The 19,569-nt window shown below is 37.8% G+C and overlaps 1 protein-coding gene across 1 annotated transcript; it reads right to left on the reverse strand.

Moving 5' to 3' along the window:
- Nucleotides 1-321: 321 nt before the first annotated feature.
- On the reverse strand, nt 322-9,916 carry RAD51AP2 (RAD51 associated protein 2). Its single transcript, XM_050316581.1, is given in 6 exon segments — nt 322-647; nt 3,406-3,450; nt 3,453-3,497; nt 5,043-6,780; nt 6,782-8,801; nt 9,715-9,916. Coding segments are annotated over 5 exon segments (3,930 nt in total). The 5' UTR covers nt 8,765-8,801; nt 9,715-9,916; the 3' UTR covers nt 322-528.
- Between the last annotated feature and the right edge of the window lie 9,653 nt (nt 9,917-19,569).

Genomic DNA, 19,569 nt, shown 5'->3' on the forward strand with positions numbered 1-19,569 from the left:
TTGTCTAACATGACAAGTACATGGAACTGAAAGTACCTCAGAGGAAACAACCTCTGAAGCCTAAAACATAATCTTCCATTCAGTAATCTAAATTTAGCTTCCCGAAATTCTCTTCTACATCACTTTAAATATTTGTAACAAATCTCTTTAAAAATACTAATTAAGTTTTTAAAACTATATAAATACACAGAAGATTCAAAGAATGTGTGTGTGACAGAAAATTTTAACTGTATGTTTTAATAGATGAAAAATACATTAAAGATTTTATTAATATTACATAAACTTTAAAAGGATTTCATCCTTCCATTAAAACTTCTACTAGTAAACATTCATTATAAATCCCTTTGCTATCAAGAATTCACAGGAGTATTCCTAAATAAATCACTAGCAAATACTGCAATATTAATATCTAAAAACCCCTAAAACCACAAAGATCAAAGTATCAACAAAAAAACTTAACATTAAAACATTTCAACAGTGTTCAAGCAGAGTGATCCCAGATGTGAAGACTGGTAAGAATCCAATAAGTCATTTCAGATAAGGATGAAGCTGCTTGGGCCGAGCTTTTCTTGACAGCCCAATCCTGATGGGGCCCTTGCATGTTTTAAGAGGCTGTACTCTTATAACATCACGAGACAGAAAGCATCCTATATTTAAGGGAAAGAATAAAAAGTGAAAGCAACACCAGAAATCCATATGATATACACAAGAATTACATATTGACAAGATAATTAAATTAGACCAATGCTAATTAATCAGTCCCTTATTACATCCTATCCCACCTTCATTCTGTTCAGCTCTAGAGCATCTAACAGATTCTTTTGGAAAGGAAATGAGATGTTAACAGTTGGGTGATGTGCAGATTCCTTCTGATTAGGAGAATCCTCAAACCAACATTACATAACTCTCCTAAGAGAATGGCAAAGGCATATAATTTGATACAAGTCAACATTCCAGGGCAGAGAGACATGCTAAGGAGAATATGCTTGAATACTCACCACTAGTCTGAGGGGCTTAGATGTAAAAATCAAAATTACAGAGCCAGGCACCATTCTACCAGTGATGATAAATGCCTTGTCTTGCACCACTCATTTTACAGAAAGCAAGATAGGAGAATATCTGTTTTCTGTTCCATGTTCTGTTAGGTAAGGTACCTAGTTGTCTGTACATAGGATCTAGTAACCTAGTAAAGATCTACTAATTTGAAACATAATTCAATCATCCTTTAGAAGCTCTTCTCTTTTGCATAACATAATATACTCACTGGGGCAGAAGACCATGGCCTTGTTAACTAGAGATTAGGACAATGACTCATCTGGGAGAAGAAGATGTCAAATTTCTCAAGATCTGTTCCAGTTCTATTTTGCATTGTTCTATAAAATGATGAAGCACTGAGCAATTAGCTAGGACATCAAATAGTGAGCTCATCAGAGCCTTAGGTATTTGGCTGGTATCCTACTAAAAGCAGAGAAAAAAAATCTCTAAGCCTTTACAAGAATTTTAAATGATGGGATGAGAAAAAAAATCAAAACCAAATCCCCATTCTTAAGTCAATAATGAGACAGCAGTGCTGCCATGTCTTTTCTAAGACTCATAAGAGCCAGCTGGAAGAGGAACAGCATGAACACTAAGTCAGTCAAGTGTTATGGTTTTATATGTAGCCAGTAGAGCATGGTTGTTAGCCCTGCTAAATTGTAAACCTGCTGAAGTATAAAGCTTCTTGTCCTACTTAGGTATCTCTTTTCCAAAGTTTCCAGTTTCTGTGACAATACGTGAAGGTTCAGAATCCTACTGAAATCCTACTGAAAAACAGAGGGGGACAGTCACCCATCAGCAGAACCTCTGACATTAATTCCTATCAGTACAGCAAATGTCGTATTACCACCGACAAAAACAGACCCAGTCCTTGTTTCAGAATAACCTCTGAGACAATGTTCAGGGTAAATGGATCTGTCTCTACCAATGCACCTCCTCAAGGAAAGACTTCACTTAACAGTTCCTTGTTTTATCAACTGAAAATGATGATGATGAGAACATTCATTTTTTCAGCTTATTCTACTGAAAGCTTATTAGGTTTCTGTTGATTCTGACAACAATCTTGAAATAAGGTATAAAATGCCTTAGAAATATGCCATGGCCCTAAAAACTTGCACAATTTCTTTGCAATCTTGAGGGTAAAAGAAGTCACTCCTTGCTAAGGCCTCTTCCCAAATGTTTCTGGAGAAGCTCAAGGGGAACTTCAAGAACATTAGAAAGTCATATAAAGGAAATATTCATTACAGCAATGAAGAAAACATTTAATTTCCTTTGTCCATGGCCCTGTAGCCCAAATCAACAGGGAAAAAAGAAAGGGAAAATGACCCAGGTTTAGTTGCAGGAGCAACAATGTTCCATCTCGAAAGCCTTGACACCATCTGAACAAAACTTCCAAGAAGATGTTTATATCAACCACCTTGTGCTGTTATGCACAGTATAGCATTCTGCAATCCAAATTTTCCCTAAGCAATAACAGTACTTACCACATAAGTCAGAAAATGCAATTGATCTGTCACAAAATAAAAAAAAAAAAAGTCTTAGAGAGGAGGGACAAAGAGGAAAAAAGTAGAAAAGAATTTGCTGCAACATTTTGCATTTGGTATATGAAATAATACCACAAGATGATGTAACTTCAATAAAATATAGGTGAAAAGTACACCAGAAGTCCTCTCTAACTCTGAGATTTTCAGTCTCATTCATTCACAAAATGGCCTGAATGAAGGAAACAACTTTCTGAATCCAGAAAACAGCAAAGCGTGAGTCAGTTTTAAGAGGTGCAACGAGGAATAAAAGTGAATATAACAGTAAATTATTTCACTAAGTGAAACAGAAGTTTATCTTTAGCCTTTTCCTGACAAGGTTTTAGGATTTTATTCCAGAATAAAGCAAATGCCTTGTTTTACTCAATGTTTCCATATGTTGGAATAACTCCAAAAGAATGCTTTTTGAAATCCTAATAGGTCACTTGACGATATACTTCTGCATTTCCTTCCACAATGTGTACAAAACTGCAAATCTTCCAAAAAAGTATATCAAAACATGTTCTCCTTGTAGTATATACTTGCTATATTGCAATGATTGGAGGCCCAGAGATGTTTATTCCAAATGGCTCCAAAACAAGCAACAAAGGAAACCCCACATTGTTACAGCTCTTTTCTTCTATCCAAAGGACAAAAATTCTCGTTAGCATGACTTGTTCTGTGAACCAAGCCAAAGACAGGACACTTTTCTAGTAACCTACAATTAAACCAAATGTGATTTCCATAGAGAAAAAAATAAAAAGGGAAGAAAACAAATACAAATGTTTGAGAAATAAAACTATTAGTACTGGTACTTGTGGTATAAATTACAAAATAATATTACTCTTACCTCCTTCTTTCTGCAAATTACAACTTTGTTCCCTAAAAAGTGTGCAGGGTAAAAAGCAGGGTCCCACGTGTATGGATTTCTATAAGCTGCACCTAAATAGTCTTAAAACAGAAACATAAGTACAACATGTAAGAGTTTAATTGACTCCTGTTAACAACAAAAAAATTGTTTCATCTAGTTATTAATTTGTGATTCTTGTTGATGTGATGAAAACATACTACAGGAAATATTAACAAAGCACAAATCTCACTCTCAGAGGTTTAACAAAAGCTGATTCTACAACTCATGAAGTTTTCCTTTGCAGAGATGCAATAATGCAGTTTTTAATTCCGTGGTGACATATCATTTGCTCCACTTGGATCTTCTTATTCTAGATTTAGGCAGAAAAGTGATCACTTACTGAGCCATTTACCCACTATCTGTTAGGTTTCCATCCTCTGGAGCAAAGCACTCAGGTGTAACTTGTAGTACATTGTACTGTTAAATCTCGACTGAATAAAATTCCCTCTGGGGCTTTTCTGGGACACTTCTCCAGTTGCTTCCCAAACACTAATTACCTTCATAAAAACCCTGCAATCTTCACTTTATAAATTTAGTGCTAAATCCCTGAGAAACTGGTTTCAGATGAAGATTTTGAGATGTTTGCATTTTCATCAGATTATTTATCAAATGTGACCAAAGCATATCCTTTCCTGAGTTTATTTGCAGCCATGAGAACATGTCACTTCTGCAAACCAAATTTCAGATACAAAATCTGATAAATATGCTGTTTGAAAAGTGCCTGAATAATTTATTTATCACATAGAAGCTATTTGTAAGAGAAGGTACAGCATTCAACTGGTTTTCTTCTTGCTGTTCTTCCTTCGCTCATTAAATACCTCTTGATTCTGCAGCAAATGGGTTAGGGGTCTTAGAGTTTACAAAGCAGATTTCTGACCCATTGTTTGAAGTGGGCATTGTGCTTCTTTAAGGAAAAATAAAAAAATTTAAAATGGCAGCATCTGAACTTTGAACAAACATAACTGTAACTACATATTCAAGTTATAGAGTTATATACTTATGTTCAAGGTCAGGTTTTATGGGGTTCTGAGCAACCTGATCTAGTTGCAGATGCCCCTGCTCATTGCAAGGGGTTGGGCTTGATGACCTGTAAAGATCCCTTCCAACACAAACTATTCCATGACTCTTTCTTGATTCCATGACATCAGCTGTAAGAAAACAGCTGTCTCCCTTGTAAACATTGTATCATGTTTTAACTGAGACTTTTGTCTCTGTGAATGTGCATCTCATTGAGCTTTTAAATCTTTTAGGGTTTTTAAGTCTCATTATGGTGAAATCAAAGACAAAACTAACAATCTGTAACAGAATGTACATTAACACGGGTTTGAGGAAGCCTGAAACTGAGTGAATTCTGAGCTACATCTGCTCCAGCACAGTGTGCAGGTAGCAGTAGTAGTGTGGAGTTTTTTGCATTTGGCTACTCATAGGCAAGTCTGACCAACCCTGGACAGTTCCATGAAAACTCAGTTGTTGCTACAAAATTAGCTGAGTAGAGAACATAACTTTAAAACAAGTCAAATATTGCCTAAAATTTAAATTATCTTATTAACAAATAGCCAATAATTCCATGTGCTTACCTTCTGCAACGGGTGAATCCAGCAATTCTTCGCTCGACAGTCTTGAAATACAATATTCCTTAGGTACTTCTTGGTCTTTATTTTCATTTAATGTCTTTTCATTTAACAAACTTCTTTTACTGTCTGTTATGTTTTGCTTCTCTATAGTACCACAGATTGGAGAAGAAATACTTATTTTCTTTTGAGAAACACTTGTCACATTTCCATCTATTGCCTCAGAATTATTTAATTCCCAATAATTTTCATGTGAATTTGTTTCCAAACTAGATAAATTGTTTTCATTTCCTTTGCTAATTTCATGAAACATACGTAGCTCTTCTAGCACTAAATCAAATTTTGTCTTCAGTTCAAATTCATGTGTGATTTTATTTTCTAAAGGTAAATGCTTATCGTTTACGTCTTCAAGACATCCATTGTTCATTATGGATAAATGCATTTTTAATTCCTCTTCTGCAGCAGTGAATGTTTGAGATTCATCTTCTGAATGTGACATAATCAAGTCATTCATTACAGTCTCACATTGACTTTCATTAGTTACATGCATTTGTTTATCATTTCTTTCTTCCTGTTCTTCTACATATTCAGGATGCCGTTTCAAAGTTGCTGGCTCTAAACTGCTTGTCTCATTTGTCCATTCATGCGCTTGTAAAGAAAACTGTGCTGTTTCTTTGGCCTGTAATTGCAAGTTTGTATCTGTTATCTCAGGACTTCCCCTGGATGGATACTGTACCATGGCATGAATTGTTTCACTTTCATTTAGTTCGTCTGCACTTGAGGAACTTCTGTACTGTCCATCATCACTTACTCCTGTATCGACAAAATTGCTACTATCCAATGGCAAAGTGACAGACTGACAAACATGGGAGGAACGAGAAAATAAATTTTCAGAATTTAAATAACTATTTTGGTCTTCCACTTTTTCTTTTTTATTCATTAAATGTGGGCTATAAGTATCTAATTCTTCATAATATCGATGTTTGTTTGTTTGTCTGTCTACTGACAGGAGAGAATTATATTTTTCTGTAGTTGCTTTTAACTGTTCAGGTAGAATTAACACATCATTTGATTTAACAGGCAAACACTGAACCTCTTTTGGACCACTGACTGCACTTTCTTCACAGAATTTTTTTTCAATAGAACTGTCTTGGTTTACAACTGGGATTTGGTCAAAGTCTTCAAAATCAGTAGTAAGGGGAATTTTTTCATATGTGTCAAAGTTAGAAGAAGATATTTTAGAAAAAAAATTATGAAAATTTATTTCTGACTCTTTTGAATTAACTTGTTCTTCTCCATCAGCATTTATACAACTAAAAGTGCCCAAATACTTTTTCATGGTATGTGTGACTTCATTAGTGACTTCATTTGCAGAAGTTATGAAATTTCTATATTCAGTTGTTTTGTGTTTCTTATTTTCACATAAAACAAAGGAGAAAGCTCTAAATCCTCCTACATGAAAAGAACTATTAAGCATTATGCTTGGTTTCTTCCTCTCCTGCTTTACAGTAGTTACCAATATTTCCTGATTTGTACATTTACTCTTTACCTTTTCAAATTTCAGTTGTGAATGGGCAGGAAAGTAACTCTGAAATCTAAGATTGGTTCCTACCAGATGCTGCATTTTTGTGATGTTGCAGCAATATGTCTTGACTAGTGAAGAACAATCAGGAGTGCCCTGCAGCAAGATTAGGCATTTAGCAACTAAATTTTGCTTTTTCATACTGTTTTTGTGACTGACTGACTCTCAAATAGGTGCTAAACCCTTCATTCTCTCTGGATAAGAGGTCGTGCTTCCTGACATGCCTTCTCTTACATAATCTGCCTTTTTGGTTATGAAAGAGGGCTCCTCTTTGTAGGCAAGTGTACTCTTCTTCACCTAAAGATCTAGAAAAATATCTCCTCTGGCATTCATTATGTGATTCAATATCAGTGCTTTCCACAAATTTAGAACTTACATAGCTTGGGTAAGTACAATTTTCTTTAACAAATTCTGTGTTTTGCCTCCAAGTATCATCTGTGCATGAGTTTAACTCATTTTGTTTTCTGCCACACAAAGGCTGTTTCTCCACCTGCATAGGCTTTCCCTCAACTGGCAGTAAAGTATTTCTGCTACTGAAAAAGGAAGCAAGAATTGTCTTTAGTAGCTCCATCTTCAGATATTTTGAAATAACAGCCAGCAAACAAATTAATATTTTATCGTTTTGGTTCCGATTTATAGTGCTCTTTACTAACTCTTGACCATCACACTGCTTGTTTAATGTGTCATGACAGTGAAGCCAAGGTGTAACACTGTCATCCCAACACATGGGCATATCTTCATGTGAAGACTCAGTCCATGTCCTGACCCATTCAAACAACATGTTTTGAAACAAAAACTTTATTTTGAACGTTTCTTTCCCCCTAAAAATATTGCAACTCACTGTCTTATCTGGAAAATTCTGCACAATAATGTGAGGACAATTTCTTTCAAATATAATACTTTTTGTTACATATCTTTGGCAATCAAGTATTTCCTTTGTGGAGAGTTTTGATTCTGCTTCATACAAACTAATGTCAGTGTTCGAATTATGCACAACACAGGGCAGGTCTAACTTATTTTTCTCTAATGCTTCTGTTATTACCGGAATACTCGTCTGTGTATGAAATGTTCCCGCATTCTCATTACTGCTCTTCCTCCCCATTCTCTGCAAAAGATCATTACAGCTGACACATTTCTCATTCTGAACATTTTTAGCACTAATGTAAATGAGAATCTTTGACTTCTGGTCATCATCACCTTCTGAATTCTCCAGCATTTCATCTTTGAAGTCATTTTCAGCAAACATTTTATTACCTTCAATGTCAGTGCTGTCACCTCTGAAATATGTTGCAGATACTACTTCTTCCGCTGAAGCACTGTGCTCCTGTTTGTTGGTTAGTGGGTTATTCTTTTCTTTAAAGTCAGAACCAACAGTTGAAGTTCTGGCACTGCTTTTGTCATTTTGCAATTGTTGTTTCCCTGTCTCAGTTATTTTTTGCACACCATGTATCTGTTTGGATTGCACCAAAGATGGTTGGCCTTCAAAATTCTTCCAGTCTGTCTCGCTGGAGTTAGTTGATGACATTTTACTATTAATTTTATTTGAAATCTTAGAAAATTGAAATTTAGGGATTTCCAGTGGTCGTATACTTTTAAAAGGTTTCAATGTTGGAATTATGTACAACGAACTATTATTTTCTTTACTATCTCTTTCTGTAGTATTTTCTTTATTGCTACTGGAATAATTTTTGTCTTCTGCAGAACATCCATTTTCCAGAAAATTATTATTCTTATTTCTTGTGTGTGAAAACACAGAACTGGTACCACACACAAATGGAATTTGCAAAAGCTGGTATTGTTGCCACTTTTTATCAGAGACAAACTTACGCCTCAACAATTCCATCTGAAAGGAGTGTCTGTTTGAGGATGCAACTGAAGAATTTTGTTTGAGCCCATTATCCCCATTTCTTTCATTATTTCCTTCTGTAGTATTGTTCTGCCACATTTGAGGTGGGTTTAGTACCTGCAGATTTTGACATGTGTCAGCAGCACTCAACACACTGAGCGGCTCTGGTTCTACCTTTTGCTGCTCCTCCTTCTCTCTGGTTTTTTGAGCACTTTCTATTTTAATTCGCTTTGCATACGGGAACCACTCAGATTCATCTGATGATGCAGATAAAAATCTTTTGGAATATGTACTCTCCATTTTCACAAAAATAAGTTCTGATTTTGCTGAGACAGTCCTGAAAGTTTAAGAAATATTAAAGTTTTAGGTGTAAATGATTTCTTAATGACCTCCAAACTGTACACAAAACAAGATCATCAATTCTATCATCTACACATTACCACATGGATATTTGTTTTTTATGCATTACAGACCTGAGATAAATGCAGGATCACTGAACAACATTTAAAGCCAAGATCTAGGATTTAAGATAGAAGTTGTTCACTAAAGTTGCAGATGTGTTGAAAAATAGAATGGGTGATAATTCTCATGTGTCAACAAGTTAAAGAGATTAATTGCATTTTTCATGCATTTGTTACACAGTATTTTTGCTAAAAGGAATGAATACTAAGAACACATATCAAGAAAATAATGCCCACTGATGAACTCCTCTGAGTCTGGGAGTGGATCCTTTAAAAATTGTTAAAACTTTAATTGTTAAAAGAAATTGCCAGTCTTGTCTTACTGTGTGCTAATTTGTAATGTGGAGCTGTAGGAAAGCCCTCAGTTACACCAAAACACCGTATCATGTTTTATCTTCATATACAAAGAGACCGTGGTGTTGGAAGTACAAACCTAGACTAAGTGCACTGGTGCTGGTGATGTTTGAGTGCACTCGGCAGCTTCATTTAAGAAGTGATCTGCCTGGTGCGAAGAACACAATTTGAATAAAATTAAATTCCATATACTGATAGAATTTATCATCCTTGAAACAGCCCGGTGTCTCTGAACAACCCAGTCACCGTCTTGAGAGCCAACAGGAACGTGCTCAAAACCATTCATGAAGTATGCACTTAAGAGAATTCATTTTCTTAACCGGGACTGCATGATTCAACAATCAAGTACTACTCCTAATTTGAGAGGTTTACTTCTTTAATGGTGCAGAAAAAATTCATTTTGTCAAGGAGCACTCCTGTGATTGCGGGATATACCTGTGAAATGCAGGGAGGGGAAGAATCCTCACGCTCGTGGCTTTTCCGCGTCCCTCAGGGCTGCCCTCCCTGAGGGGGTTCCCCTCTGTCCTGTCCCCGGGGTGGTTTCCCGCTTGGCCCCCTCTAAGTGTGTGTAACCTGTCTTCACCAGCGACTGTATCTCCTCTCTGCCACTCCGAGAGCCCCGATCCCGTCCTGTGGCTCTTCCCGGCGGAGCACCCCTCAGGGCAGAGGGGATCCCCCGCAGACAACCCGCCCGCCCCCCTCCTCCTGCCAGAGGTTGTCTCCTCCAGGCGCCCGGGCTTCCCAGCGTCCCCCAGCCTTCCCCTCAGCACGGACGCGGGGCTGTTTAAGCCGGAAAGCGGGAACAGCGGAGCCGGGTCCTCCCGCCGCCCTCACGGGGCTCCCGCCACTCCCGCCGCCCTCAGGGGCTCCCGGCGGGAACGGGCTCTGAGGCGGGAAAGCCCCCCCCGCCCGCCGCGGCCGCAGCACCTCTCCCTGAAGGTCTGGCACTGTGCCGGTGCCCGTGTCCCTTCTCCCGAAAAAAAAAAAGACTCCGATGGCTTCTCCTCATCCCCCGGGCGACAGCGACCAGTCGGGATTTAGGTGCCAAGAGGCTGCAGTTTGGTTGGAAAATCCTTTGTTTGTTTCCGAAGCAAAGCTTGTCACGGGGTAGAGCCCAAGCATCCTGTCGCCGATTATTTCCACTAGAGGATTGTGGGGTTTTTTTTCCAAATTCCCTAATTCCAAAAGTATGAGATCATGAATGAGAAAAGGTTGTGTCTGTGTTGCTTTTGCATGCCCCCTGCTCTAACAATCTGCTTTAACACACATTGCTTCCCTCATCTTTCTTTTCACAGTAGCAAGCGCTGATCCAGCCAAGAACTTTATTCCCAAAATAACTGGTATCCATATAGCTCCATGCCTTTGAAACAGACATTTCCTCTCCAACCGCTGAAATACCCAAAAGGTTTCAAAGTCTGCACTAAACCAGCAGGTTGTTGTAATGCTGTTACGGATGGACTATAAAAATAGAAACATCCTGAGGGCCTGTTGTTGAAAATATTTTTTTGTTGGTTGTGTTGTGGTTGTTGGTTTGTTTTGTTTTGTGTTTTTTTTTGTTTGTTTGGTTTGGGGTTTTATTGTGGTGTTTTTGTTTGTTTGTTTGTTTGTTTTAAGGTTTGTCATCATACTACAATGAACAAATCCACTGAAGCCCAACAGATTCACTGTTCCCACTAGTGAACACTGCACACAGGAATTATATAGAACCGAGCCTTAAAATAGCTATCCCTTCAATATTTCTGCTTTTATAAGCAAAGTTGGCTAAATAACCGCTTCTAATATTTTAAAAATACTATTAATTGAATCAAAATTTTGTTAACAAGATACAGTTACTATATATTTTTATGCAACCAATAAAAAGTAAAATCAATGAAATTACATCCAGCCCTTAAAATATTTAAAATACCATATGGAATGAAGGTCATCATATAAGCTAGAAATAGGATTTTAAGGCTTGTAAGAGAGATTCACCACAACACTTATGTTTGCTACCCCTCTGTGCTGGAATAGCAGCTAGGAAGTAACTCTGAAGCAAAGTATTGTGTTTTTTGAAGTACAAATGCTGTAGGCTTCATCACTGTTTCTAAAGTATTCTGAACAGAATATTCCCCTCCTCGCCTGCCCTCACACAGTCCCTTAATGTGCTTGGTGGGTTGCGAGTAAATAGGAGTCAGTTTAAAATTGCTCAAGTATTTGACCAGTTAAACCAAGCAGAATTACATGAAAAATAAAGAAAACTGTCTTTTCTTGCATCTACACAGCTATAAATGAAGATTGTTTATTAAACCCTATCCAGCTGTTCCACATCCATGGCATACTTTGCTGTATATAACTTAGGTACCCAGCATAAACTGACAGAATTCCACTGGAGCATATCCTGCATGCTCTGCACTTTCCAATTTGCAACTCATGAAAAATATTTTTTCATGCAACTTGTTTACTGATAGTACAAATTGAACATAGCATATTTTTGCTAATGGAGTAGAAAACCCACATGCTTTCCCCACTCTTCTGTTCAATATTTTAATAGAATGTAAAACCCATGCTTTCATTGTAGAATTTTGCTAATTTCAAATTGTTACTTTCTGTGAATTGGTTGTATCTCCATCACAGCTATCAGATATGTAACTATGTTTTCAAGTTGATGAAGTGGGTTGTAGAGCAGTTTCTTGACAAATTCATCAGAGAAGTTTTGGGTACTGATGCAGCTATGAATTCTCATTCTCCTTTTTATTCTTTTTTTCTTTTTGTTGAAAACTGGAAAGAAATCATTGCAAAATATTTAAAATGAAAGGTCAGGAATAAATTTTGTTAAATTAAGTTAAATATCAGCAAAGACAGCACCAAAACCAATTATGCTACTCAATATGATCAGTAAGACACTAAAATGTGACAATCTTGATTTGTCAAGTGAAACGGTGCTATTTGGCTCAGGTCCTTTGTCTCAATTTAGCTGTGCCAGCCTAATAACTGTAGCCTTGTCCTTAGGATTCATTGCAAGAAAACTGCCTTTTCCAAACGTGAAATTTCAAGGCTGAAGGAACGTTGTAATCCATCATGTTTGTATCATGCACAGTAATGTTAAAATTTCCACTCTGAAGGTAGCTCACCTTGTAACATTGATTCATCAAAGGTCATAATTAATATTCCAAAGAGAATCTACTGCTTTACTAGGAAAAGGCTCATTTTGATACTAGTCTTATGAACAGGATATTGGTCATTAATCTTATGAAACTGTATTTTTCCAATTACCTTTTTGGTCAGCTTACTGACACATGGTACAAAACCACCATCATTAAAAGTATTCATAAAAAAAGTTGGTGTGTGAAAATACATTCGATATTTCCTATCACAACTGCTTCATCTGCAGCCCTAATGTACATAGTTCCTATGTAACCATGTAATTTTGAAATAGCTTAAATAAAAACTTCAATCCTTCCCTTTGTTCCCGAGTATTCCACATTGTCCCCAATAACCAATACTGATAAGCTTCTTTATTGGTAATAAACATTTTATTTGGTACAACAAAAATAGAATTGCAACTTTACCTGATGTATTTTAAATCAAAAGGAATCTAATGTTTCTCTGTATGCATTACATGTGTTAATTCCATATTCCCAGCAGAGTATTCATACTGATTAACAAATTAAAAACATCATACAGAATGTACTCTGTGTTATGATCAACTTCCATGTGTGTGCAAGAAACAGTCCTGGAGTGATTCAGTGATATGTTAGTCCTTCAAATCTGGGCCTGGAATAAAAGAGTCCTGAAAATCACAGACTCTCTGAAAAGGTATTTAGTACAAGTTTACTAGTGGCTCAGTAGCATTTCTTGAGATGCTACTATTTTAATATTTCCTCCTATTTTTCTCTTTGTTTCTGCCTTTATAAACTCTTTTATGACCAACACAAAGTAGGTCTCATAGAAGAAGGAAGCTTTTCTATAAATAATTTTCTTCTCTTGTAGCCTCCTACAGAACTAAATTGAAAGAAAAATACTGCTGTAAGAAAAAAAGGTTTTAAAATTATGTAAAACATGATTTTAAATGTGAAGCTAGGACTATATTTTCCCCTCTGCAGCATTTTACATTATTCCAATTGAATTTCAACTGTCAATTTATTGCCACATCTCACAAGGTCTTTCTACAGTTCTTCATATGTGGTTCTCCTTTTTACTACTCTAAATGAGTCAATATCACCAGCATACTTGGTCACCTTGCTATACATGCCCCTTTCCAGATCATTTTTGGATGTGTCAAATTCCTTTCAGGACCAGAACTGGGAAATATAACTAAAATTACTGCTCCAGAAAGCTTAATACAACCAAAATGTAGTACTTATAATGCGAAGTGTGGGAATATTCACTGCGAGAGATCCAGAAAGCATTCTGTCTAAAGCTGAGAGTAACAGGGAAGTACAAGACAAAGCCTTACCTTTTGGGAAAGGGACCCACACCACCTTTTACTTCCACTGGTCTATCGCTGCTGCCTGACTACCACAATGACCAGCTCTGATTTCCATGGGTAATAGATTCTTCTGTTGCTTTCAAAGGGGGTTCTTCTACATCTTGACGGATATGAAAAGAACAGGCTTAAGAGGTATTTAAGAACTTAAGACAGTCCTTTTTAACTCTGGGGTGAATCATGCTGCTCCATGACCCCTTTATTTTGTCCACTGCAATGAAGTCACTGCTTGACTGCCTCGTCCTACGCACTTGACAGCTGTCACTTTGAATAAAAACTGCTGTTTATTGGACTTGATATTTTGGACACATTCTCTTCCTATCACCTGATACACTGCTTGATCATACTGCTCCATTGCTGTCACCATATCATTCTCTGCATATTATGTCCCTGTACAACCTCAAAGATGTTCTCATTTTCCAGCTGAAATACCTTGTTTGCAGCTTAATTCCAAAACAGAAGCGGCTAAAAAGGCCATTTGTATACAGAGCACTTAAAACAGAGATACAAAGAATCTGCATCAAATTTTATCTGTTACTATCCATCTTCTTCACAAAGGGTAGTGAAAATAGTTCTGCCTGCCAGACAGTTCAAAACCTCTTTGTTGAAAATCTGCAGTGCTGCTGAATTCAGGTCACACACTTCCAAAGGCACTCAGATGCAGTGTTCTTTTCATTCTAGCAGGGCAATTAACTCAGTTCATATGATCCCTAATCCTGTTTTACTTTTAATCTAGATACTGCATAGAACATACAGGTTTCTTCATAAAGTCACTCAAAAAAGATTTAGTTTGGAAGGGACCTCTGGAGATTATCCGAACCTCTCTGCTTAGAGCAGAGCCAGCTTTCAAGTTACATCTAAATTCAGTCCTTGATCAGGCTGCTTGGGGCTTTTCTAGTCAAGCTCTGAATATCTCTAAGGTTAGAGATTCCCCAGTGCCTCTGGAGTGCTTGCTACAAAAAGCTAGTTATAACACTAAATTTTAAGCAATCCATCTTCACTTTTACACTGTTGCTGTCTTCTTTTACTCTCTATGCTGATCACATAAGGACTAACTAAACCGTGTGTAATTAATCAGTAACACACATAGAGCTTCACTTAGTCTTATAGAATTATGAATTTCAGATTAAAAGTTATTTTTGAATAATAGATTATGTTCAAAAAACCAGCTTTTCTTCTTTAAGCACGTCATAAAGACACAAAATATCTGCATTTCTTATTTTCCTCTTGTGTACTGTTTACAGCTAAGAAGTTGTTTCAGAGCCAAATAGTAAAGCAAAGTATTAGCCATATCTACCTATCAGTAGTTTTATATATCCTTGGAAATAAGGCTGGTTAGCAACAAACATAGCACCCCTTCTGCCGTTGCTAACAAGGTGTATTGTGGAAGTTGCAGGGCTTACCTGCTCAAGCAGCTTCTCAGACAAATGGAGGCATTTAAGAGGTGATAAAGTATTGCAGAAACTCACAGAAGTACAGTTTATGTTGGGAGGTCTGCAGTATAAAAGCTAAGTGTGAGTTGCACCCACAGAACATTCCTCCAAAGCACAGTGCAAAATACCTGTAGGACAACTGAGGAATTCCACAAGGTAATTTTTTCTCTATATCCACTGCATCTCAGTTCCTGTGTGAGAAAAGGACAACTAACACAGATACTCTACTGTCTTGAAGCAATAAGAGGGGTGCAGGTTAATGATTTGGGTCCCTGAACTTTCACACAGAGCTATTTGAAAAAAGCACATGATGCACCATTTCATAATACTTTGGGGATGTATCAGAAGCAGGAAAATAGTACGCTCTTATAGTTCTTTTATCAGGGGAGTTCTGAAGTCTTGTTCAGCCACTTCCCATCTAGCTTCTTAAAATTATCCAGATTATAATGCCTGTTCCATTGGCAAGAGCAGACAAAAATTGTGTGCAAGATGAAAGTGTGTTTTTGAAGCAGAGTATAAAAAACTGAAATGCACTTCTGAGTAATGTGTATTTAGTTTACCTTTGAGCATCAAATTTCATATGAAAACAAATGGATGAGCTTGACAAAGCCTTTATTTGTTCTCTTCCTATTTCTGAAAAACCTATGCTGAGAAGGATGCTGTTTGACATACTCATAAATTACTTACTATGTAAGAAAGATCACAGTTACTGGAAGTACTCAAAGTGATAGTTGGTTGCAAAGAATCTCAGAATCATCCTGCAATACTAAATGACTGTATTACTCTGCTCTCCATTGCTGGTAAAATCCTTGCAAGAATTCTGTTGAACAGATTAATACCCGCCATAGCAGAAGATCTTCTACCTGAAAGCCAGTGTGGTTTCCGAGCCAACAGAGGTACCACAGACATGGTATTTGTTCTCAGACAACTGCAAGAGAAGTGTAGGGAACAGAACAAAGGACTCTATGTTACCTTTGTTGATCTCACCAAGGCTTTTGACACTGTGAGCAGAAAAGGTCTGTGGCAGAGTTTGGAACGTTTAGGATGTCCTCCCAAGTTCCTCAAAATTATCATCTCGCTTCATGAGGACCAGCGCGGCCAAGTGAGATATGGTGACGCACTTCCTGAGCCGTTTCCAATAGCCAATGGTGTGAAGCAAGGTTGCGTTCTTGCACCAACTTTATTCATAATCTTCTTCAGCAAGATGCTCCAAAGGGCCACGGCAGACCTTGATGATGAAAACGGTGTCTACATTCGATATCGTACCGATGGGAGCCTGTTCAACCTAAGGCGACTGAAGGCCCACACTAAGACCTTAAATTATCTTATCCATGAGCTGCTTTACGCTGATGATGCCACCCTCATTGCCCACACAGAAGTAGCTCTGCAGCGTCTAACATCCTGCTTTGTAGAGGCTGCTGAGTTGTTTGGACTGGAAGTCAGCTTGAAGAAGACAGAAGTTTTATATCAGCCTACACCTCAGGAAGTCTCCCATCATCCCCATATCACCATTGGTGAAACAGAACTGAAATCAGTTCAGCAGTTTAATTACCTGGGTAGCATCATCTCCTCAGACGGTAAGATTGATGCAGAAATAGACAATAGTTTAGCAAAGGCATACAGAGCTCCTGGTAAACTCCATAAAAGAGTGTGGCAAAACAAACACCTGAAGAAAAGTACAAAGATCAGTGTTTACAGAGCTGTTGTACTGTCTACTCTTTTGTATGGGTCCGAATCACGGGTCATTTATCGGCACCACTTGCGTCTCTTAGAACGCTTCCATCAGCGCTGCCTCCGTACAATTCTAAACATCCACTGGACTGACTATGTGACCAACACGTCTGTCCTTGAACAGGCAGCAGTCACGAGCATTGAGGCCATGCTGCTGAGAACACAGCTGCGCTGGGCAGGGCACATCTCCAGATGCAGGACTGCCGCCTCCCTAAGATCGTGCTCTATGGGGAACTTGCCACTGGCTACCGCAAGAGAGGAGCCCCGAAGAGGAGATACAAGAACTGCCTGAAACAACCCCTCAGCCTTGGCCATATTGATCACCACCATTGGTCTACCCTGGCCTCCAATCGGGAGGCCTGGGACACACCATCTATAACGCTGCTGCTGCTTTTGAGAACACACGCAGGATCACTCTCGAGGAGAAAAGACAACGCAGAAAGAATCGCGTCTCGTCGATATCACCTGGGGAGTCTTTCTGCTGTGCCTTCTGCAACCGGACTTGTCTATCTCACATTGGCCTTTTTAGCCATCAGCGCGCTTGTAGCAAGCGTGGGTAGAGCCCTTCTCAAATCTTCATTCGCGAAGCCTAGCCATGATGAAATAACTGTATAATACTACTATAGATCAGTTTCATTATTGATAAATGAGAATTAATATGTAAAAAAATATAACCCTACATTAGTACATTTAGTATATCCTTACTAGCTACTACTACTCTGTAAAAAAAATATGGTGGAATCTACAGAAAATCTCTGAAAACAGTAATTCGACATCCACAAGCAGTGGAAAAAATGAGAAAACGTAATAAATTATTGATAAAATTTTATTTCTGTAATCCACAATATGTCCAAACCTTTAACACTGAGTGGCACCAATCATCTCACCTGAAAAAAACCCTAAATTAATAGAATTGGAAAATGTAGAAAAAGCAACAATGATGATCAATATAAAAGAACTTTCAGATGAAAAAAAAATTGTACTGGGGCTTTAACTGAAGAAAGATCACTAACAGTGAACAAGAAATGAGTCTATAAAGTCTTTGGTAGTATAAAACTGGAAGTAAGAAAAGGAATATTCATAGCAGCCGAAGGGTGGTCATGTTGGATCTTACCCAGGTCAGTCCAGCCCAGCATCCTGACAGCAACAAAAATCTTAGGCATACATAGAGAGGGTCAGATTGGCATAAAGCATGTATACGTCCTAAGAAATCTCAGTCTGCAACCATTTCTAGTTGGGTCACTGTCTAATAGTGACTAAATAGTCAGGATTTCCACAGATTTATTTTCTATACTCAATAGAGATGTAGAGATAGAAATACAGAGTTGGGGTTATTCAGCCTGGAGAAGAGAGGGCTCCAGGGTGACTTTGTTCTGGCATTTCAGTACCTGAAGGAAGTCTACAAGAGAGCTGGAAAAGGACTTTTCACAAAGGCAAATAGTGATAGGACAAGGGGAATGGCTTTAAACTGAAAGAGGGCATGTATGCATTTTCAAATTCCTCACTTTGATGGGGTGAGGAACTGGAACAGGTTGCCTGGAGAAGTTTGGGATGCCTACTCATACAAATCTTAACAGCCAGGTTGGATGTGTCTTCAAGCAACCTGGTCTAGTGGAAGGTGTCCCTACCCATGGCAGGTGGGGTGGATCTAGATGGTCTTTGGTCCCTTCCAGACCAAACCATTCCATCATTTTATGATTTCCTTCCAGTCTCCTTCTAATTCCATATAAACTTTTAGCACCCACATAATGTAGGAGCAAAGAATAGCATAGTTTCACCTCAATAATTTTAAGAACAATCCCTTTTTATTTATTTGGAACCAGTGCTCTGCTTTAATGCTTCACTGTCTTGTGTTGAAATACACAGTGAACACTCAATCCTTACACACCCTTGAAATGTTATTCATGTTTTCAGCCCTCTATCATATCCTAATCAGGCATCTATTTACAGATTGAAGAAGAGCCAAATCTGGTCGATCCCACAATAGAAGAAATTCTACACTTCTGGTCATCCTTGGTGCCCTTCTCTGAGCCTTTTTAAATTCTACCATATCCTCTATAAAATGAGGGATCAGAAGTGCATATAATGGTCAAGCTGCAGGTACTTCACATATTTAAACAGTAGCATATTAATATTATTGGATTTTGAGTTTATTTATTTCTCAATAATTTTTAACTTTTTTCTTGGTTTCTTGACTGCTGGTGACCATTGACATTTTCGCTGAGCCATCTATCATAACTTGAAGAGCTTGGCTCCTCTGCAGTAAGGGTCACTTCAGAGCCCATCATTTTAAATGTGAAGCGAGAACTATCTTTTCTCCTCTGCAGCAGTTTACATTACTCCAAATGAAATTTCAAGTGCCAGTTTATTGCACCATCTCTAGGTCTTTCTACAATTCTTCACACGTGGTTCTCATTTTTACTACTCTAAGTTAGTCAATACTGTTACCAAACTTGCTATATATTCTCCTTTCCAGATAGTTTTTAAATGTGTCAAAAAGGGTATTTTTTTGCAGGACAAGAACTGGGACATATCACTAAAATTATTGTTCCAGGGTTATTAAGCACAATGCCTTGACTGCAAACTGGGATTCAAAAAATTGCAAATATTGATTTTCAGAAGCTAGAAGGTACTAAGTGAATTATTTTATATTTGCATAAT

The sequence above is a fragment of the Myiozetetes cayanensis genome, unplaced genomic scaffold (genome assembly GCF_022539395.1).
Source record: "Myiozetetes cayanensis isolate MyiCay16 unplaced genomic scaffold, myiCay2020 scf2-11, whole genome shotgun sequence".
NCBI lineage: Eukaryota > Metazoa > Chordata > Aves > Passeriformes > Tyrannidae > Myiozetetes > Myiozetetes cayanensis.